The sequence below is a fragment of the Camelus dromedarius genome, chromosome 11, assembly GCF_036321535.1.
Source record: "Camelus dromedarius isolate mCamDro1 chromosome 11, mCamDro1.pat, whole genome shotgun sequence".
NCBI classification, from domain to species: domain Eukaryota; kingdom Metazoa; phylum Chordata; class Mammalia; order Artiodactyla; family Camelidae; genus Camelus; species Camelus dromedarius.
The window spans coordinates 56,482,026-56,501,751 of NC_087446.1; the positions used below are offsets into that span (position 1 = coordinate 56,482,026).

At 43.1% G+C, this 19,726-nt stretch overlaps 1 protein-coding gene across 1 annotated transcript; it reads right to left on the reverse strand.

The window, feature by feature from the left end:
* Positions 1 to 6,391: 6,391 nt before the first annotated feature.
* ATP5MC2 (ATP synthase membrane subunit c locus 2) lies at positions 6,392 to 12,594 on the reverse strand. Its single transcript, XM_031462396.2, has 5 exons — positions 12,498 to 12,594; positions 10,082 to 10,151; positions 8,784 to 8,861; positions 8,098 to 8,294; positions 6,392 to 6,653 (listed from the first exon to the last, which is right to left on the reverse strand). The coding sequence occupies exons 2-5, from the start codon at positions 10,118 to 10,120 to the stop codon at positions 6,539 to 6,541; spliced, it is 429 nt and encodes a 142-aa protein (XP_031318256.1). The 5' UTR covers positions 10,121 to 10,151; positions 12,498 to 12,594; the 3' UTR covers positions 6,392 to 6,538.
* Positions 12,595 to 19,726: the final 7,132 nt, after the last annotated feature.

The window sequence follows — 19,726 nt, forward strand, 5'->3', positions numbered from 1 at the left end:
CAAGGAATGTGAAAGATTACCAGCAAACCAGTAGAAGCTAGGATAGAGGCATGGAACAGATTCTGCCTCACAGCCCTCAGAAGGAATCAACTCTGCTGACACCTTGATCTTGGACCTTTAGCTTTCAGAACTGTGAGATAATAAAATTCTATTAAGCCACTCAATTTGTGATACTTTGTTATGGCAGCCCTAGCAAACTAATATACCATCTGTGTGACCTTGGACAAATTATTTTATCTTGCTAATCTCTAGTATCCTAATCTGTAAAATGAGGGTAATTGTATCTATCTAATAGGGTGTCATGGGGATTAAATGAAATGGCATTTGCAAAACACCTGGCATTACATAAATACTATGTTACATTTGTGAAACACTAATGCTACCCACGGAAAATGGGACATTTTGGGGGAATTTTGGAAAGATTGACTACAACTATCAAAGTCATGCACAATACAACTTAAAAGGAACAAGATGGATAAAATGATCTTGAATCCCTTTTCCTGTTGGATTTCTTAGAGAGGAGTCCCAGGATTGTCTTGTTCTCTGTGAAAATGTGGCTTCTTCAGGGATAGAACACTAGTACAAGAACCAAAAGCACTCTCAAAGGCAGGAAGGTTGAGGCTCACTAACATCCTGTGGTGTGGTAAGGTTGGGAGGGGAAGGAGGTGGACAAAACTAGAGAAGAATGGGCCAGATGCCTTAGGCCTCCAGGTTTCCCAGCTCACTTCCTTAGGTAAAAGATTTAGGTTGGGGGTTGTCCTCTCCTTTGCTCTATAAGGGAAACCCAACAGAGGCCTCACCGGTCTCTGGAACGCCTAGTCCTTTCAAGCAGGGAGTCCTTTGCCAAAGCAAACAATCCCGGCTCTACGATTGTGCTCTGGCTGGGGTAGGGGAGAACAAAGATCCCTTTCTTTGCTTCCCCAACTCTATGGCTCCAGCCAAATGTACTGTTTACACAATCTTCCCTGGTGAAGAATTTGTTCCTTTTCTCTAGGTTACAGCTGGAAAAGATTGACTCCCTTGCCTTTTCCTTTCCTCAGACCCCTGGACAAGAAAAGTGTCCAATACCTGAAGCCTGCCACCCTCAGAAAAAAATGTCAGCACACTTAGGAGTTAACTCCAGGCCCTTTTGTGATGTGACAGAGAACCTCAAACTTTTAGTGGCAGAAAGCCTGTCTGGCTAGGAGAGGAAGTCTGGCTGGAGCAATCAAGAGCCTAGCTTGTCTTCATTCCAATTCTGTTTATCCCCCCCTTTCGCATTCCCCAAGGATTCCTAGGCTTTCCAAGGTCCCTTTCTAGGGGTGAATCAAATAATCAAAATTCGGGGCAGACTTGGGATCCTTCTTTAAAAGGATGATTAGGTGGGTAGGATTAAAATAATGTTTTCTAGTGAGAAAAGTTTTCTTTAGTCCCTAGTTTACTAACTCCAACAGCACGTATGTTTCTCTCAAGCCCCAAAACAAAACAAGGAGAAAAGGAAGCCCCAGAGTGGTGGAGTCTAATTTTAGCACTGGCAGAGAATCCTAGTGTTAAGTTACTCCTGGTAAATTGGCAACTAAGAAACAGCAGAGATAGAGACAATTTACAAGATCTAGGTCTCCAACAAGAGGTTTTAAAATCTAATTTCACTCATTTCTATGACATCTGCAGGAGGTACATCTCAAGGAAATGTGCCCATTTCACACAAGGGAAGGAACTTGAAGCACAAGAATTAACCAAAAGTGACTTGAACCCAGGATTCTTGGACTTTCAATCTGGTCAACTCCACAGGGCTAAGTTGCTTTCTGAAAATTTTATGGGTCTTTGCACTGTACAAATTTTCCCTGAGCTAAATCCCTACTGACTGTTCTCCTGTTGCTAAGGGAGTTATGGGCTAGGTGTTTGTTACCCTTTGCAGCTATGTTTTGGAAACTTAAAGTCCTTGCTCCAGCTGTTGGGAGATGGGGATGGAAAGGCCTTGGGGTACAAAGGGAATGCTAGTCGGCTAGGCTCAGATACCACACTTACACATACATACAAACACATCCCGCAACCACCCTCCCCAGCAAGATCTGCAGAGCTGGTTTCTGTAAAAGCAGCTACACAGTTCCTGGAAGGCTGTAATCCACAACAGTTAAAAATATCCATCTTGGGGGCAGAGCTAAGCCAACTAAGCTGAGCCTCCCCAGAAACCCAGGAAATGAACAGTGGGTAAAATGAACCCAGGGGTAGGCAAATGCTACCTATCTGCAAGATAACAACAGGGATGGTTGTAAGAAAAACAGATTAATCACCTTCACTGAGAAATCTAAAAAACACTGTCCAGATTTGTCTTTCCCGCTCGCCTTTAGCGTGATCCTGGCCCCCATTACCTTGTGGCATAATACAAAGAGCTTTGGTCATTGGTTTCTACTCTGTTCTATCACTTCCCAACTAACCTCGAGAACTAAGTCATGATTCTTGAATCTTAGTTTTCTCATCTGTTAAAACAAGGAAAAAATGTCTACTTCACACAAATGAAATAGCTATAGTAAAAGAGCACAGCGTACAATTTTTGTTTAAACATCTTTCCTTGTTTAGCCTTCCTGAGCTAGGTTAGAGTCAATGAAGTGAGGAGGCAGAGGGCCAGGTAAGTCAACTTTTAAAGTTTCTTTTGGAAGACTGTACTTGTGTTAGCTTTCTGTTGCTATATAACAAATTACCACAAACTTAGTGATTTAAAACAAATTCCATTTATTATCTTACTGTTCTGTAGATCATAAATCCAGGCAGGTTTAATTACATTCTGTTTGGGGGCTCACAAATCCAAAGTCAAGGACTGGGCTGGGCTCTTACCTAGAGGCTCTAAGGAAGAATCCCCTTCCAAGCTTATTCAGGCTGTTGGCAGAATTCAGTTCCTTGCAGTTGTCGGACTGAGGTCTCATTTCCTTTCAGGCTGTTGGTTAGGGGATCAATTCCAGCTCTTAGAGGCCACTTACCAATCCTTGCATATGGTCCCCTCCATCTGTTAAGCCAGCAGTAGTGCATCGAATCCTTCCTTCAGATCTCTCTGATTTCTTTCTGCCACCAGTCTGAGAAAGCTCTTTGGTTTTAAGGGCTCGTGATTAGATCAGGTCCATGCAGATAATCTCCCTATCTTAGTCAACTGTGCCATGTAATGTAACATAACCACAGGTGTGATGACTCATCAAATTCACAGGTTCTGGAGATTAGAACAGGACATTTTTTAGGGGATCACTTAAAAAAATTCTGCCTGCCACAGTACTTATTCAAAGGATGAAAGGAAATGATCTTTTTTTGTGTAGGGGATGAAGAACAAAGTGGGAATAAACTATCTCTAACCATTTACACTAATAAGAGAATCCAAGCATCTGAGATGAGAGTCCTGACTTCATCCCTGGTATTCTATCCATCACATCTTCTGCCATCTCGTGAGTGGCTACTTTGGTCACAATGTACTAATACTCACAGTGTCTTGAGGTAAATGCTCAATAATAAAGACATTTTAAGGAATGCCTGGGGACTAAAAAAATCTCCCCATGTTTTAGTTTTTCCTCATCAAACAGTGTCAACACCAAGCTGTCCAACAATGTGTCCTAAGAATATGCGTTGGAAAACACATATTTTTAGATATGGCTCAATTAAGACAAACTTCATTGCTTAAAACTGGAGGACCAGGACAATATTCTCTGTACTCCTCTTCCTTTTTCTATTTCAGAATTCAACATGAATATTCCTTCACTTCATGTCTCTTCAGTGGAAGTAAGACACAAAGCAGCCTCTAGGTTCCCAGCCATCGACTTCAGCTAAATCAACAGTGTTGTTCCTGAGCAGGTTTTTCATCCTGATGACCTACAAAGGCCTCAAACTAATAAAGCCATCCTGAAAAGGAGGCTAGAAACAGGTTCCTTATTACTGCTGTTTAGCATTTAGATGATTTTCAAAGGACATCACTTTCTTCTAATTAGGATGGCACTCCTCCCCTGATACTGAAGAAACACAACTGACTCAATGAAGATACTGAAGAGTAAGAAGAGGGAACCAAGGCTGCATCCCCCCTTCAGTATCCCTGGGTTTTATCTCTAGATGCTTTATGGCCAGACTTGCCAACCATAAAAGAGGGAGAAACGGTATAAAATGCCTGTAATAGGCTCTGAGCTTCATGGAGAATGAGAAAGCAAATTATAATCAATTTACATTAAACTTTGACGGCACCATCCTTTCCAAATACTCAAGGCACCTCTGTGTGTATGCATGGAATTCCTAGGATAAGAATTATTATCCCTATTTAGTAGATTGGGAGAAACTGAGGTCCTAGAGTTATTGATTAGTGATCTGCCCACCATCACAGTAGCCAGGGGTAGAAGGGAGATTAAACTAACATCCCTTGATTTCAAATCACATGAGCTTTCTAAAATTACAAGGGAAACAGAAAGCTTTCATTTCATAATGTTACCAAAGTTTGAAAGACCTTCAGAAAGTTTGCTCTTAGACCCTCTCTACTAACACATAGCACTCCTCTACCCCAGCTTGTTGACAACTTGGGTTGCCAATAATTATCTCTTGGGGCCTGAAACTAAGAGGATCCAGGTTGCCTTGACTCCTCCTGTAGAAATTTGCCTCCAACCTTCTTGCAAAACCATCTCATCATTCACCTCAAGAGAACAAGAACACGTGGGCCAACAGCTATGCTCTCTCCAAGCACCTGAGTTGTTAAGGAGTCAGCTAGATTCAATCCCAGAGAAAGGGCCAAGGAGAAAAATAAAACGCAGATGATTCGGATCTGATGTTTCAGTAAGGGGATTGGCAACAGAAGACTCCTACCAACGGTTCAAACCCAAGTGAACAGAACAAAGAGAGGGCTATCCCTCATCCCCAAATCTGTAGATACCTTCCACCTACTCACTGCTGGAGGCACTGTTCTTGTGAGGTCCACTGAGAGCCCTGAGGTCCAGAATATAGTTATTTGGGAATAGTACAGCCATCTGGCATCCCTTTTAACCCTTGATCACAATAGGAAAAGGGCAAGGGTGAATGACTTGGGGTGGCCTGCTTTCTGAGCCTCAGTTAACTCTGGGGTCACGTCTCTGCCCTAGGCTTTAATTTTATAGTCAGATTCAACCAAAAGAAAAGCTGTTGTGGTCATCTACATTATCATGAAAGGACTCTACTTTATATCTGAGTTCAAGCATGCATAACATACAGCTTGCTTGAAGTTTAGCCTTTAGAAAATGTAAGTAATTCTTTACCTTTATACTAACTCCCTGTCCAAGTCTCTCTTGAGGCATTTTTAAGGGAAAAGGTTTATCTTTGCTTATTCTGCCCTTTCTTTCTTGCTTGGGAAAATAAGTCACCATCAACACTGGGAGAGTCCCACAAGACCAACAGGGTGATAGTCTTATACCCTGGGCTACAGCTCTGCTGGCGGATGTTCCTGGGAGAATCCTTTGATCTCTCAAAGTCTGTTTCCTCACTTGTAAAGGGAGGTGGTCGGTTTAAATGATTAAATTAAAATTTTGACTAAGATACTGCTGAGATGTCTCATGCTAGATACTTCTAGGTATACAAAGATGAATATGACAGTCCCTGCCTCAAGAATCTAACCTGGAAGATAAGGCACACATATGTGCACATAAACCCACAACTTACCAACCACCACAAACATTATAAAGGATGCTCTACAGCCCTTTATATGGGTTAATGCTCATTTGACTAAAAGCGGATGGAAGCCAGATGAAAGCTTCATGGAAGAGGAAGCATTTAAGCCAAGTCTTTCTGGATAACAGGGAGAATTTAAAAGAGGAAAGTGACTAAAATTCAGGTTAAGAAAGCAGAGATGGCCAAAGCACAAGGCCTGTGGATATGTAAGGACAGGAGAGCAGGGAAAGTATTTGAAAAATGACAAATAGTCCACTTTGGGTAGAGTGTATGGGAATAATGAAAAATAAGCTGAGAAAGTTGAGGCCAGACTATTTTTGAACTGGTAAATGGCAAAACCAGTCCTCTGCCTAAGGAGGATTGACCTGGCAGTAGTGGGGAGGAGGAAATGCTAGAGGACAGAGATGGGAGGCAGAAGGCCAAATAAGAGGTTACTGCAATAGACCAGGTGGGTGAAAATGAGGGCCTCAGCCAGGATAGTGGCAGTGGAAACAGGGAGCCCATTAGTCAAAACTTTAAGCCAGCACTGTAACTTGCTACTGACCCAATCCTCCCAGGTAACAGGCCATCCCAGGTGAAAATTATTAAAAAGGCACACTATCCTGAAAAAAGCTTTTCTGACCTAGAGAATGAAGAGTGAGCACAGACCCAGGTTGAGTTTAGAACCATCACTAACCTCCAGGCAGTAGTACACTTTCATCAAGGCATTCAGCCAATTGTGGAAAAGAAATATACACAAGAGACTCAAGAAACATCTTAGTAATACAGCATTTATTATCTTCCCTCTGTCAAACCCTGAGCCAACCACTTTCCCCAGGCTGCCTGGGGAGGTACAGGACAAGGAACAAACAGGGCAGACAAGACACAGGAGAAAGAACTATGGGAGGTGGACATGGCTCCTTCACATGGCGAAGAGGATGAGAAAGGCCACCATCAGGCAAAAGAGCCCCATGGCCTCCGAGAGGGCAAAGCCCAGAATGGCGTAGGAGAAGAGCTGTTGCTTCAGAGAAGGGTTCCTGGGAGAAGGGGAGGAGAAAAGACTGAATTTCTGGTCCACACAAAGAAAAGGACAAACATCAAAGGTGGGCTCAGGGAGAATCCATCTTGAGCTAACATCTTATGTAATGAGTCTCTCAGGGTGACACCATCATATCCAAATTCTTGCCCTGATACATCAAGGGCTCTACAAATGAGGGGAGTGGGCAATCCAAAATTCTATCATATAGCCCAGGTACTAACATTACCTCCTCTACTAGATCACTCACATCTTCATCATAATTTAAGATCCCTAGACCTGAACACTCTACTATCTAGGGCTCAGCCAGGGTGGAAGAGGTATCAGGGGTGGCAGAGCCTACCAGAGCAGTGTTTTCAAACTTTAAGCAGCAGAACCCCCAAATACAAAACATAAAACCCAAGTGTAATGGTAAAAAAAGTGGGGGATTTTAAAGTCTTGTTTGAGTGGTCTCCCCTTCATTCTCTAAGACAGTCCCTGGGGTGCACCCTCAGAACCTTAGAGCTTTACATGACACAATCAGAAAAATACCGTTCCAAGGGACAAGGGTGTCAAAGGGACAAACGCCTTCCCTCATTTCAAAATAATAAAAAAATTTCGGGCTACAAATGGTCTGTGGGGTTTAGAGATGAATCAAGATGGGAAAAAGGATCCCCAACTTTGAAAGTCACTATATAATTTCTATTTCCCTTACTCTGTCACCTCTGGAAGCCTTGATGGATAAGATAAAGCAACACCAGCTTTTAACAGAATTGTGCACACAGCAGCAGTCAGGCTTCTTGTTTCATACAAATCCTAAAAACATAAAACTTACTTCCCCAAGGACATTAAGAGAACTTGCAAGTCTCAAGAGGATTAATTGAGTTCTAACAGTGAGCTGCCCAGAGTTGGTGGGGACCAAACAGTCCCAAGTGGCAGGGAGCCAAGGGGCTGCGTGCAGAGGCAGTTTTCTCAGGAGTGACGGAGGGAATTCCTGGGGCTGGGGAAAAAGGCAGTGAAGCCACTCTGCTGACTGAGGCTCTGGGTCAAGGGTAGCAAACTTTTTCTGTAAAGTGCCAGACAGCAAATATTTTAGGGTTTGTGGGTCACATATGGTCTCTGTTACCTTTTTTCCATGGCCCTTTAAAAATGTAAAACCTATTTTTAGCTCAGCTGTACAAATCCAGGCTGGGGCCCAGACATGGACCTCCTGCCTTAGTCTGCTAATTCCTACTATAAACCAAAGCTGTTCAACAGAACTTTCCAAAATGGTAGCCACTAGTCACACGTGGCTACTGAGCTACATTAAAAGTACACAAACTTAAATTGTATAATGAAAATTTACATTCAAATAGCCACACAGGGCTAGGGGCTACTGTATAGGATAGTGCAGGACCTAGCTCCCCAAATCTCTCTGCCCAAAGCTTTGGAAGCATCTCAGACAGCCAACAGAGGGTCCATCTTACCTGGCGTAACCAATGATGAGGCTCCCAAATACAGTCCCAATTCCAGCCCCAGAGCCAGCCACCCCAACTGTAGCAGCTCCAGCTCCAATGAACTTGGCCGCTGTGTCGATGTCCCTTGAAACTGCACTGGTTTGGAAGCCGCGGCTAGGAATAAGTGAAGTGGTCAGAGGACGCGCGGCTGCGAAGCTGCTATGGCTCTGTGAAGAAGAAGCAGGTAGAAAGTAGTTTTTAGGAAACCCCTTTTTTGCTTTGGAAACTTTTGTACCATTTAAGCCCTTTATGTTATCAAATCCAGTGATTCTTCCCCAAACAGAAAATCTTTCATCTCTCCAGAAAACTCCCTAAAATGCCATAAAGAATTTTTTAATGCAAGAGCTGGATGTCAAGTACCTTCAAGATTCAAGTATGGTCTAGAAACTTAGGACTGAAACTCTAGCCTGTTCTCAATGCCTTGAGGTGATCATCTTCCTGGGACTAAATGCTCCCAACTGAAGCCAGTAAACTAGGTCAGGTAATGGCAGTTATCAGCAGCACACGTGGGCATATGCTGTCAGTGGCAAAGCTGAAACATTAGGGCATATACAGTATCATATATGGAGTCCTCAGCACTCCCCCTACTGGTTCTGCCAGGTAACCCAGCCCATTCCTCACCCTCTGATGACAGCCAGATTCCACCTATAAAGTACCTCATCTGTTAGTGTCTCCGGTTGCTTCAGCACCACTGCAGACAGTGATCGGCTCAATAGTGGAGAGGTTCTCCTGATCTAGAGAGAATAATACAATGCCAAGAAGGTGAAGGCAGGCTGTGGAGAAGTTTTAGGACCACCCCAAATTGTCACTCATGCTCCATTCTCAAAAGAGAATGTGGAATCATTCTTTTACTTTTAAGCAAATTCTGCATTCAGGAACAGCACCATTTCTCTTGTTTCCTAGGCTTCTCTATTGCTTTAAGGGAAGTCTACTTCTTTTTGGAAGAAAGGAATTACCCACCCTTGCAGTACCCTTTTACAGGCCTTGAGAATGGGAAGAAATCTTGGCCTCAGAAACATTTACTTCTCTCAATAAAAGACCTATATATAAAGGTAATGGCCGGCCCATCAGAAGGAAGCCAATGACCGGAGCATCTTTCACTGAACACATCCTTCTGGAAAATAGGCACAAAAACCCATGCTCAAAATTCACCCCCTCCTGGTAGCCTTTTCTAACTCCAAGCCAGAGTTTTCGACGTAGACAACATGGTTGTTAATAGCCAGGACTTTACTCAGATAAATCTAGATTCAAATCTTAGCTCTATTTCAGCTGTGTGATCTTAGGACAAGTTACTTAAATCTTTCTAAGCCTGTTTTATCTTCTATCAAATGGGAATAATATATTTCAGGATTGATTTGAGGAGTAAATAAGATTATGTATACAAACTGGTAAACTCAGTGCCAGGCGTAAGTGCTCAGTAAATATCTACTAATAGCATCACTACTTGTCACTTATGAGTGAATGAACCAACTGCCTCTATCATCTAATAATTTGTAATTTCTTCCATGCTGTTGCTTCTGACTCAAATATTTTTCCAATGTGTATTTACATGTATTTTAGCTTCCCACCCAAATTTAAGCTTCCAGAGGGAACTCCTAGCTATGGCTCTCTGACACTCAGGATGAGATCCTGTACAGAGTGCATATTCAGTTCAAGTTAGGCAATTTAACTCATGTTTACCATTTTTGGCAGGGTTCCAGTTTACGGCAACACAGAGTTTCAGGATAGGAATAGGCTGATCTTGGTCTAGATTCTCATTTATACTCTTCTAATATGGTAGGATGAAAAGAATAAACTGGCCTTCATGTGATACAAGGTGGGGGATACCTGAGAAGCATTCATTCTCTCCTGTTAGGCTAGCACAGCAAAGACCCAGCTGTGAAGAACAAGGTCTGAGAAGGAAGAGACAAGACACTTCTCCTTTAGAACCTTCCCAGAAAAGGCATGTACTCACCAAGGAGGGGGTAGAGACGAACTTGGCGCAAGCGTACATTTTCAGGGGATGAGGGGCTGTGGCAGAAGAGCTGTAATTACAGACGCAACACTGTAAATATTGTCCTTGCTCACCAAGGGACATCCTTATTAGCAAAAAAAGGTGCTTTGGAAAACTCAAATGACCCAGACAGCAGTGACTGACCTCAAGTCTTAGCAGAGATGGAATTAGAACCCTGAGGTCAAGATTTCCTCCACACAGCTTCCAAGATTTCCTTATAATTGATGTCCCCTGTTCTGAATAAGAAGCCACTTGGACCCAGCTTTAAGACCTGGCATCCCTTTCCACAGCTTCATGAGTTGGAGTTGTCAGACAAATTTTCCTACTATCTTTTGCCTAAGTTTTCCTCAGCTTCTTACTCAAAAAAAAAAAAAAAAAAAAAAAGAAAAGAAAAGAAAAAAGAAAAACCCTTCTCAAGACTTCATTGCCTGGGCCTAACAGTTGCCCTTTAAAGACTCCTGGAAGATACTTATTGAAAGCTGAGGCACTGAAAGGATCTCCAACAGTCCTTTTACTGAATCACCTGGAAGTATATGATTGCTTAAAACATTTCAATTTCCTACATTAATTTATCAGATGAGGCAGATTAATGAGGAATTCTGCCATGACTCTAATTAGCAATGACTGTTAAAGTGTTCATTTCCACTACCACACTAAGGGGTACTGAATTTTGTATCCCTAAGATCTAAAACAATGCTGACACTCTGCAGGTGCCTAAGTTGGTAGAACTGAATATATCTGAGAGAAGAGTGGGTGAGTTAAAGACCTACAGTGGGGTTTTTCCAAGTAAGAGGCCCACCTGAACTAGTTATCTGAGTGAAGGGATGGTGTATTAAAAATGCATATTTTGGGGTCCCACCTTAGACTTTCCTGGTTAAGATCTTTGGGAATAAGGCCCAAGTACCCTGTACTTCAATCAAATTTCCCAAATGATTCTTAGGTACACCAAGAGCATGGTGTCAAAACCAGTCTTGAAACCATGGTAGTGGTATAGCCAGGAGGTGAACTCTTCTCACTCTTAATGCTTTCTAATATGCTACAGGTTGAAATCCTGATTACTCAGTCCTGTTAAAGGACACCTTAAATGAGTTGGACTAACACTTTCCAGGATTACACTTCTGAATCCAGGATCTTTAGTTACTTTTAGACTAATGGATGCCTTTAACTCGTCCTGTCTAGAACTCTTGATCTCTGCCCATATGTAACTCTAACCCAATTGTGCTGCCAGACCATTCAGGTTTTCTTGGGTCAAAAATCCAAAATTTCTTTAAAGCTTTAAAAAAGAGAAGACTGTTCCCCACCCTCCCAGCAACAAAACCTCAAAACCATTATTTGCAAAATGGAGTTCTTAGAGGTTTACGTGAAACAACATATGGTAAGAGCTTGATGTGATGCTGAAAGAAGCCTGCATGAAGTGGAGATATCTCCACTGGCCACCTAACCTTGGCCAAGTCTGCACTTGTTGAGAGAGGGCACTATCCAGATTCAAAGGCCCTAAATCATCATGGGTTTGCTCCTCAGTGTAGATCAGCCAGGGAGCTAAAGGGCTCCTGACTTAACCATTTTCCTCCTTAACTTTCTTCTCTTGAGGACAGAGTCTTGGCACTCTTAGTAAACCCTTGATAGGAAACCTGGCAGGTGATTACTGTCCATGCTGGCCCCACCCTACCCTGTTGGGCTTGCTGCCTCTAACGGAATACCTACTAGCCCACGATTTGTTTTTCCCAACTTCACTGCAGTGGAAGGAAGAGAACGGCATTAGGAGACAACCAGTGTTTCTCAAGAAAGCGGTCTCCTTCCTGCCATACCTCTCCCACACCACAGCGTGCAGGGAGAGTTGTGTTTCAGCTGTTACGTTGACTTCTACTGCATTCACGGTTTACTTTTTACATTGAGGGGTGCTGACTAGGGAAGTTGGTGCCTTTAGACGATCTACTATCTCCATTGCTCGGCACCTTAAGTCCTGGGACCAAAAGTATGGAGTTTCAGGATAAGCACGAGTCAGGATAAGGAGAGCAGAGATAGGAGGGGAGTCTGGGGGTTTTGACAGCTCTGAAAGGGTAAAAGAGTGAGAAAAGAGCATTCGTAAGGAGTGAGCCGGGACAGGTGAAATGAGCACTCTGGGATACGACTTTCGCCAGCTCCAAGGCGCCCTCCCCCAACCCACGAGACATCCAAGATGGCGCCAGGCCCGCGCAGTTGGAGGTCACCGGCACACGGAAGGGGCAGCCCTAAGGCACGGGGATACCGGGGGCAAGGGAGGGCGTGAGGACCAGGGTGGGAGCATGCAAGGTAAGGGCCTCAGAGCATCCGCGCGAGGTGGGGAGCCCTGCGCGCCTGCGCGGCACAGCGCGGGCGCGAGGGCCCAAGGCCTTACCTGTTCCCAGAGCACAGAAGACAGAGGGGAGGGGACGGGGCGGGAATAGCGAGAGGAAAGGTCGGCGCATGCGCAGCCCGAATCAATGAGTCGCTCCTTCAAGGATAGAGTGGTTGCAAAGTTGAGAGTCGGCCCAGGCGCCACAGCGCCGCCTGCCAGCTTTGTGGCGGCATCCGGCCAGTCACTCCACCTGGCGTTTGAGACGAGAAACTGCAGGCGGAGCCGATACTGTGCAGAAATGAGGGCAGCTCCGCGGTGTAAAACGATCCGTAACGTGGCCTGCAATTTGCTCTGCACATGGTTTGGGATCTTGGACTTGCTTCACCTTTTCCAAGCACGCGCAGTCACACTGCAAAAACAAACAAAAAACCCAAAGCAACAACAACAAAAAAACTACCCAGAATTTCGGTTTAAATATCATACAATCGAGATTGCGGTTCAGTGTACAAAATATTTCAGGAGGAAAATGAAGTCACCGAATTCCTGGCTTCTGTCACCCCGGAATTCTGGCTTTATGGATGGGAAACTTGTTCAATGGGCGAATAGTCAGCAAAATGCTCCAGCTGCCTCTAGTGGCTTCGCTTTTATATCCCTCTCCCCTTCTTATTCCAGTGATCAGCTATGAGGAAACCAGCATCAGCGAACCAGGAGATGGGGCTAAATATATTAGGACTCAAGAGCCCTGACCCTAAGCCTTCTTTCCTGAGTCCTGAGACAGTCAAGAAATAACGGGCATCAGTGACCTACAGTGAGGTTGCGAGGTCACCCTAGTGCCTGTGCCTCCGCGCAGGCTTCATCCTTGCGAGTTGAGATAAGCAATTCCCCCAGGAGGTGCTCTCATGGGAGCCCTTCGGCTTCTTCGTGCCCTTTCCTCGAAGATGTAAGGAAATAGGGGGCTTCCCGGCCCTCACCACTTCTTCTAGGCCTCTTTGTCTCCCAGAGAGGGTCTGACCGGTCCCTTTGGAAGGAGGTCAGCTAGGCCTACCCACTTCCCCTCAGTCAGAACCCCAGCCGTCCAGGCACTGTGCACGAGAAAGACGCAGCACGAGAAAGACGGGGAAAGCTCACCAAACCCCCATAAAAAATAAAAAATAAAAAGAAAGCCGCGGCTGTAAATAAAGCCAAATCCGCCACCCTCTGAGGGGCCGTTTGTCCTCCCCTCCTTGGCCCCGTCCTTCCCGCCGCCCCCTCCCGGCTCCCGGGCCCCGCGGCGCCCCGGCCCCGAGCTCCTCCATTTAATCGGATTTGGGAGAAGGGGAGGATAAATCACGGCAGCAGCTTTACGGTCCCGTAGGAGAGGCGAGCCGCAGCCAGGCACACCCCGGCCGGCGATAAAAACCGCCGCTGAAAGCCCACGGAGCAATTTCCCGGGACCCCGAGCGACGCCATTACAGGAATGTAATTTTGCCCGGATGAGGCCCAGAGTTTAATTATCCTCGCGGAGGAATTTCAATGCGGCCAATCCATCTTGCAGGCGGGCGGCAGAGGGATTTATATGGGCCCGTTATTTCACACCGATCCTCCATCTGCATTTTTATGGCCCTGAGCTCCTGAAAGGGAGGGGAAGGAATGGGGAGAAATCGGAGGAGCGGGCGAGGAGAGAAGGGTGAGAGACTTCCCGCCTTTCCTAAATCCACGATTCCAGTTCGATGAGGATTCTTACTGGTTCCCCTGAAATGCCCACATCTCCCTCCAGTTCCAGTTGTTGATTTGGAGTGGGGGTAGGGGGTAGCTGAGGAATGGGGCTAGGATCCTTGGAATTAATCAACAGGTATTTTACCAAGTACCAAGCGGTGCCAGGCACCGTATAAGATGCTGTGAGGAGAAAGGGAAGACAGGCTAGCAAGGGTATGCCCTGAAGTCCCCAGACACCCGCACCCCGCCCGCAATGAATTCCTTTTCGCTCTCGGCTTCACATCCTCCGAGGCAGAAAGTCCACGGTTCTTAGGAGCCGCCACCACCAACCGCTTGTTGCAGCTGTTCTTTGAGACAATTTAGACCCCTCTCAGATATCGCTAACAATCCCAAAGGAGAACTGGAGAAGGGGCCCGCGAGTAAGCTAAAGCTGGTTCCTTGCAAAAGTTGTCACAGTCTGCAATGTTTAATCCTCCCTGACCCCCACTCAGTGGTGGGCTCTGGGTTCACACACCTGGGTCCCTAATCTCTGTGTGACCTTGGGCAAGCTATTTAACCCCTCTGTATCGATTTTCTTTTATGTAAATTGGGAATAATATTAGTGCTTACCCCGCAGCAAATATTGGGACACGTGGAGCTTTTAGCAAGGTGCTTGGAACTCAGTAAGTGTTCAATAAATGCTAGTAATAGTAATAATTATAATCGTTGTTTTTGTTATTAGTAGTAATAGTGTTGGGAGCATTGCAGCTCAATTCTGCTCTGCTCTCTGGCGACTTTATTGCAAGCTCCATGCAGTGATATCTCCTGAAAGAGACTCAAGTGTCACTTACTGAACTTTTTCACCTACGTAAATCACGCAAAAGAAATTATTTGACAGATTAGTGGGTGGAGATCTGTGGGGAGGGCTGAGAATCCTGGGGGCTTTGCCACCAGGTCTGAAACCAGATATTAAATTGATATGGGAATAGTGAGACTACAGAAAGTGGCTGGAGGTTATGTGCAGAAGGGTGAATTTGAAGCCAGCAAAATATGATCCAAGAGAACATTAGCAAAAAAAAAAAAAGAGAGAAAGAGCGAGCGAGAGAGAACATTAGCTAAGGGTCTAGGGATCTTCTTAACCAAGGGCTTGGGAAAGGGTTCTTCCTTCACTTCACCGAGTGAAAACTGGGGTCCAGGAAGGAAAGGGTGTGGAGCCAGAACTATCCTTTCCAATCAATCCCTTTCTTTTCCTACCAGACCATGTAACAAGGTTGGCCTGATTGGCCAGTTTTCCTAATGACTGTTAGTGGCAGATTTTGACTGGGTAGCAGCCTCCCTGCACAGTGGTGACGAAGAAATGAGATTGATTTTTCCTTTCTTAGGATTGGTTAACAGCCCTCAGCGGGGCCAGAGACTCATTTTAATTGACTGGATAGGCTAGGAGGGAGGTCCAGCACCTCTCATATAGAAATTCTGAGAATTCTTTCCCACAAAGGTCACCAAGAAAGTGTCTTGATTGGCTTATGCATGTTTGCCTTTGGACTGAAAACACAATAGCTTAGAGAAGAAAAATCAAGAGAATCATGCCGGCAGGCATGCCACAGTTCAGTCTGAAACCCAGAGAGAGGGGTTCACAGAGGGAAGCATAAGAGTGATAAAGAGAGAGAGAGACTGGGACACAGAGAAACGCAAAGAAAAAAAAATTCCAAAGAGAAGAGGGTGGGTTTGAATAGTTCGTTTTTCATTCCTGATGGTTTAAGACAAGGCTACTTTATGATGCATTTTGCTAGATGCACATGTTGCCAGTGTGCAGCATGGAAAGAACAGCTGTCTTGGAGGCAGGAGACTGGAAATCTGGTCTCAGCCCTGCTACTGAGTAGCTGAGCAGCTATACAAGTTACTTCACCTCTCAAAGCTCCAGTGTCCTCATTTGGAAAAATCAGGGGGAGAAGTAGGTGATCCCTAAGGTGCCATCCAATATAAACTTTCTAGGATTCTTTTTCTGTCTGATAAACAGGCAGTTTTGTACAAGTTGAAGTGGTAATTTTGCACTGCCAGTAATGACTATTCTTGAATCTTCTGCTCCTTTATTTATTTGTGATTGTTAATTTCAAGCTCTTGGGGCCAGTGGGCACTGACTGATGGATTTTCTACTTTCTCTTGCTAAATCAGTTCCCTTGGACAGCAGGACTGTGAGCTATCAGTAAACCTCCCTACTCCTGGAGAAAGAAAACAGTAGATGGAGAAAGGAAATGGGTCATTAGCATCCAGGCTTCCAAGAGAGGGATCAGTGGGAGAGGTGGTGACAGAAGGATGGCCAAACAAGTTTTTGCTTTGGCTTCAGAGTTCCTTTGAATTTGTAAGATGAATTTGTACATGTACTATGTATTTATCAGAAACAATGATTGAGTATCTATTTGAACAGGTTTGATCCCTGCTATTTTCTGACCACACACAGGCGAATCAGAAAATAAAATTCATTGTGATATATTGTGAAGAGCTAAGGACACTAAGCTAGAGATCTGAATTTAGATTTGGGACTATTGCTAATTAATTACGTGACTTTGAGAAATCACCTCTCTGGACTTCAGTTTTCTCAGCTGCAGATTGTAGGAAAATACAAGATGATTATTAAATTCTCTTTTGGCTTTAAAAATAAATAGCATAGATCTGTTCTCCCTGGTTTGCCCTTCTCTTTTGTGACTTCAAGTAAACAACAAATATTAACTGAGCATCTACTATGTGCAAGGCATTGTTCTACGTATCGTTAAGTATAAAAAATGGAAAGCACAATCCCTTGCCTTCATAAGTTTGTAATCAGTAAGAAATATGTATATATATATATGTACATATATAACTAGAATATGCAGCAAGATTTAATAGGTGATGTGGGTTATAGGTGTTGAGGAGGCAGTGTCATTTCCAGCTAGAATGATCAAGGGAGCACCATGATTAAAGTAGGTTTTTTTCTTTTTTAAAAAAAGTGTGAAGTATTTGAGTCACATAAAATAGTGCCAGTAATGCCTATCATTTATTCAATAGATATTTTTTTGTGATGCTACTGTGTGCCAGGCACTGTTCTAGGTGCTGGAAACACAGACGTGAATAAAATAAGACAAGAATCCTTACCTCCCCAGGGCTGGCATTTTATATAAATTATGAAGCATAATAATAAAATGGACACCCATTAAACAACCCCCAATAAAAGAAAAGAAAAAAATTACTAATACCACCCACGGGCCCCACGTGCATCTCTCCTACAGTAATCCTTGAATTTTATGTTTAGCCTTTCAAGGTTTTTCCTCATATTTTTACCATATTGCTTATTTTGGCCTTTTTTTTTAATCCATTCTAGGAGCGATATAATGTTGTTTGTAGAATTCTTACTTGCTGTTTTTATTCAACATTATGTTTCTAAGACTCATTCACAAGTTGATGTAGGTAGCTATATTTTATTCATTTTCATTGATGTAGAATAGCTCACCAGTTTGTTGACTGATTCTCCTGTTGATGAAAAGTCAGGTTTGTTTCCAGCTTTTTGCGCTTACAAACGATGCTGCTCAGAACATTTTTCCTGGTGTACATGGGCAAGAGTTTCTTCAGAGTACATATATGTGAATTGCTGGGTTGCAGGACTTTAATATTTTCAACTTTTCTGGATAATGTCAAATTGTTTTCCAATATTTATGTCTACCACCATATGTAAGAATTTTGGTTGCTACCCCAATGTTCATAGCAGCACTATTTACAAAAGCCAAGATAGGAAACAACCCAAATATCCGTCGACAGATGACTAGATAAAGAAGATACGGTATGTATATACAATGGAATACTACATCAGCCATAAAAAAGAGTAAAGTAATACCACTTGCAGCAATAAGGATGGACCTGGGGATTGTCATTCTAAGTGAAGTAAGCCAGAAAGAGAAAGAAAAATGCCATATGATATCGCTTATATATAGAATATTAAAAAAAGGACACAAACTTATCTACAAAACAGAAACAGATACACCGACACAGACAACAAACATGGTTACTGGGGTTGAAGGGGATAGGAGGGGACAAGTTGGGAATTTGAAAATTGCCCCTCTTGGGGAGTGATGGGACTGTTAGCTACCTTTATTGTGGTAGTGGTTTCATTGGTCTATACATCTATCAAAATTCATCGAAGTGTACATCTGAGATATGTGTAGTTTACTGTACAGGAACCATACCACAATAAAGGTGTTAAAAAATAAACAACAATGACCTACTGTAGAGCACAGGGAACTATATTCAATTTCTTATAATAACACAGTGGAAAAGAATCTGAAAAGAAAAAAATATATGTATGTATATATGTATAACTGAATCACTTTGCTGTATACCTGAAACTAACATTATAAATCAAACACACTTCAATAAAACTTTTTTTTAAAAAGACTATAAAAAAAAGAATTTTGGTTGGTACCCTAGCCTTACCAAATTTAGTATTTTGTCAATTTGTTGGATGTAAAATGGTGGTTTGAATTTGAATTTATTTTTATTTATTTATTTATTTATTTATTTTTTTACTGAAGTATAGTCAATTTACAATGTTGTGTTAATTTCTGGTGTACAACATAGTGATTCAGTTGTACATATATATATTACTTTTCATATTCTTTTTCATTATAGGCCATTACAAGATATTGAATATAGTTCCTTGTGCTATACAGGATTCTGTTGCTTATTGAGCTTATATTTAGTTATATTTACCTTATTACTAGTGAGGTTGAGCATTTCATATATTTATTGGCCACTCATGTTTCCTCTTCTGTGAAATGCCTATTCATGTATGTCTTTTTGCCCATTTTCCTTTTGGGTTATTTATCATCTCCCCATGGATTTTTAGGAATTAACAAATATGTAGCCTAGTCCTGATTCTTTGTCAGTGGCAGCTATCGACTTCCAGTTTGTAGAAGGGTTGAGATTCAGTAGAGGCTTAAAGGATGGATGATTTCAGTTCCAGCTCAGAGTCCTCATTTAGTTGGATTAATTAATTCTTAATTCATTCATCAAATATTTATTGAATGTCTAGTCAGACATCATGCTAGACTCTGAGAATACAAATATATCTCACATTTGCTCACCCCTTACCACTTCTAAGATCTCACCGGGGCCAAACGGCTGACATCTCTTGCTAGACCACTACAGGGGCCTCCCAGCTGGTCTATCTGATTCCAGTCTGGTCTTGCCACGGTCTGCTCTCCACACAATAAGTAGCTAAAGTGATCTTTTAAAATGTAGATCAGATCATGTAACTTAAAATCTCCTCATGGTTTTACCAGGTCCTGTAGAAGAAAATTCCAGGTTTCAGCTACAGTAGGCTCCTACTGATCCTCAGATGCACCAGTCTTGTTCCACTCAGGACCTTTGCTGTTTCCTCTGCCCAGATCATTCTTCTCCCAGATCATGCTCACTCTCTCATTTCATTTAGATCTCATCTCAAATATCACCTCCTTAGAGAGAACTCACCTTCCAATCTAAATAGCCACCACATTCCCTTCTTTATCTCATCTTCCTCCTTTGTTTTTCTTTTTAGCACTTACCATAGTTTTATTTTTATTTTTTATTGCTCCCCCCCCCCCCAACTA

Bases quoted from the DNA above. Each gene is read 5' to 3' on its own strand.
- ATP5MC2 (XM_031462396.2), bottom strand. From the start codon at position 10,120: ATGTACGCTTGCGCCAAGTTCGTCTCTACCCCCTCCTTG. The intron at 8,862-10,081 runs GTGAGTACATGC...TATTCTCTCTAG, and splicing joins TCGTCTCTACCCCCTCCTTG to ATCAGGAGAACCTCTCCACT. The intron at 6,654-8,097 runs GTAAGATGGACC...CCCTTCTCCCAG, and splicing joins CTCATCATTGGTTACGCCAG to GAACCCTTCTCTGAAGCAAC.